Raw genomic sequence first — 2,192 nt, forward strand, 5'->3', positions numbered from 1 at the left:
CGCAGACATACCGCTGTGCTACTGGGGGGCTCAACAGAACTGGTTAAAAAGGGAATTTTACGTGCTGATTTTTTATCATTCAACAGAACTGGTTAAAAAGGAATTTTACGTGCTGATTTTTATCATTCAGCAGAACTGGTTAAAAAGGAAAATTACGTGCTGATTTTTATCATTCAGCAGAACTGGTTAAAAAGGAATTTTACGTGGTGATTTTTATCATTGAGTAGAACTGGTTAAAAAGGAATTTTAAATGACAGAGAAGTGAAAGGCCTTGATTTCTGCCTAACGTTTGAACAGTTTATTACATCTGAGAACAGTATCTAAATTGAGATGTTTTGTTTTAGGTTTGATTGACAGACGTTAGCTACCCACATTTATTCCCATTACATAAGTTTAGTCATTTTTAATTCATATGACAACGTAGTTGTATCACACGTCTAACTGATTGTTGTTATCTACGTATTTTGTGTTGATTACTCAAAGACTCCAGATAAATAAGCCAAATTGAAAGACAATTACAGCACGTCAGCTTAAGGTCGTACAATAAAAACAATTTCAATCAATATTCGTGATCGTTATTTTCCGTTAGAGATTGATTCGAACACGGTATTCTACCAGGCTCGCATACTAAGTCAGCAGTTTTATCAGTTTGAACTTACGTGTCTCTCAAGAAGTCTGTTATCATCGTCGTGTGAACACAGTGGGTAAACGGTTTATTGTTGCCCTCGAGTACAGAACATCTAACATCCGGTCGTTTGGTTGATCTATACCGGGTACAAGTTAGAATCTCGCGGCTTAAGGACAGATACGAACAGTTTGTTTGTTTGTTTTTGAATTTCGCGCAAAGCTACACGAGGGCTATCTGCGCTAGCCGTCCCTAATTTAGCAGTGTGAGACTAGAGGGAAGGCAGCTAGTCATCATCACCCATCCGCCAACTCTTGGGCTACTCTTTTACCAACGAATAGTGGGATTGACCGTCACATTATAACACCCCCACGGCTGAAAGGGCGAGCATGTTTAGTGTGACGGGGATTCGAACCCACGACCCTCAGATTGCGAGTCGAGCGCCCTAACCACCTGGCCATGCCGGGCCTGTTACGAATAGAAACAGGTTACATTCCTGTTCAAATGTAAATATTGAGTAGATAACCCTACCTGTAGGCGGACAGGTGCCTGGACGATGAACGATTCTTCCTTCATGTTCGTAGCTTTTCTGCACGTATTCTGTATACATATGGCTCGAAATGAACAAAATTCTGAAGAGCGTTTCAGTGTCGCCCACCTACAGCATAATTTAGGGAACCAATCAGAGAATGGCACAAGCCAAATTTGTCTAAAAAAGAAAAAAAAAGAAGAAAAACACGAACTACGAATTTACATCGGAAGCTCCTTAGCACGTGTTGTAGGTTGATTAGAAAGGTTACAATGCAAGTAACACACCTGCATGGGATTGTAGGTATTATATTTTTGACCTCTGACTCGAGTCGTGATTAAATCTCGATGATATCATCCTTTTTTTCTGTCTGTTCAAAAACCACCTAGCGGGATAACCAGTTTTTTGAAGCTCACAGCTTTACTGTCCGTTTATTTAAATTCGAAAACATGGAATATCGCATGTCAGCAGAAACAGCTGTATCTCACCATCAGAGAATTAAAATAACACTGCAGGACTGAATCATATTTCAACATTACTTTTCCGAAAATCATATTACAGATATAACTATATCTTGATCTCCGAACTAGTAACGTTTTTGCTTTGAATGAAACATTATTTAACAAGGTATTTGTACTTTAGCGATCGAAAAATGGGGACAAACTGCTCAATATAAAGTTTTATAAGTGGGGAATGAAAAAAAAAAGCAGTAAACAGATCTAACGAACTTTTATCCAAAGAGTCCTATCGTATTGAGACAATAATCGTGTTTCACGAAAACACTATTTCACGGATATTTTTAGTGCCATTTGATAACAAATTATTACAGACATTAATAGTCTTTACAGAACGTAATATACCAAGAATTAAAAAAAAAAGGTGGAGCAGTAAGAAATAATTTAAATTTTAAAACGTATATTTAGTTACTGGATTTTGTTTGTTTGTTTGTTTTTTGTAATTAAGCACAAAGCTACACAATGGGCTATCTGTGCTCTGCCCACCACAGGTATCGAAACCCGGATTTTAGCGTTGTAAGTC

At 37.8% G+C, this 2,192-nt stretch overlaps 1 protein-coding gene across 4 annotated transcripts in view; it reads right to left on the reverse strand.

The window, feature by feature from the left end:
• LOC106472275 (dihydropyrimidinase-like) overlaps positions 1–2,192 on the reverse strand; it is a 70,403-nt gene that overhangs the window by 56,222 nt on the left and 11,989 nt on the right. The window contains exon 1 of one of the 4 annotated variants that reach the window (XM_022400872.1): positions 1,157–1,216. The exons of the other annotated variants lie outside the window; for them this stretch is intronic. Within the exon in view, the coding sequence (XP_022256580.1) occupies positions 1,157–1,201 (45 nt within the window). The 5' untranslated portion in view covers positions 1,202–1,216. Of the gene's footprint in view, positions 1–1,156; positions 1,217–2,192 lie in introns of those variants that run through there. 4 annotated transcript variants of the gene reach the window in all.

The sequence above is a fragment of the Limulus polyphemus genome, unplaced genomic scaffold, assembly GCF_000517525.1.
Source record: "Limulus polyphemus unplaced genomic scaffold, Limulus_polyphemus-2.1.2 Scaffold5210, whole genome shotgun sequence".
Lineage (NCBI taxonomy): Eukaryota > Metazoa > Arthropoda > Merostomata > Xiphosura > Limulidae > Limulus > Limulus polyphemus.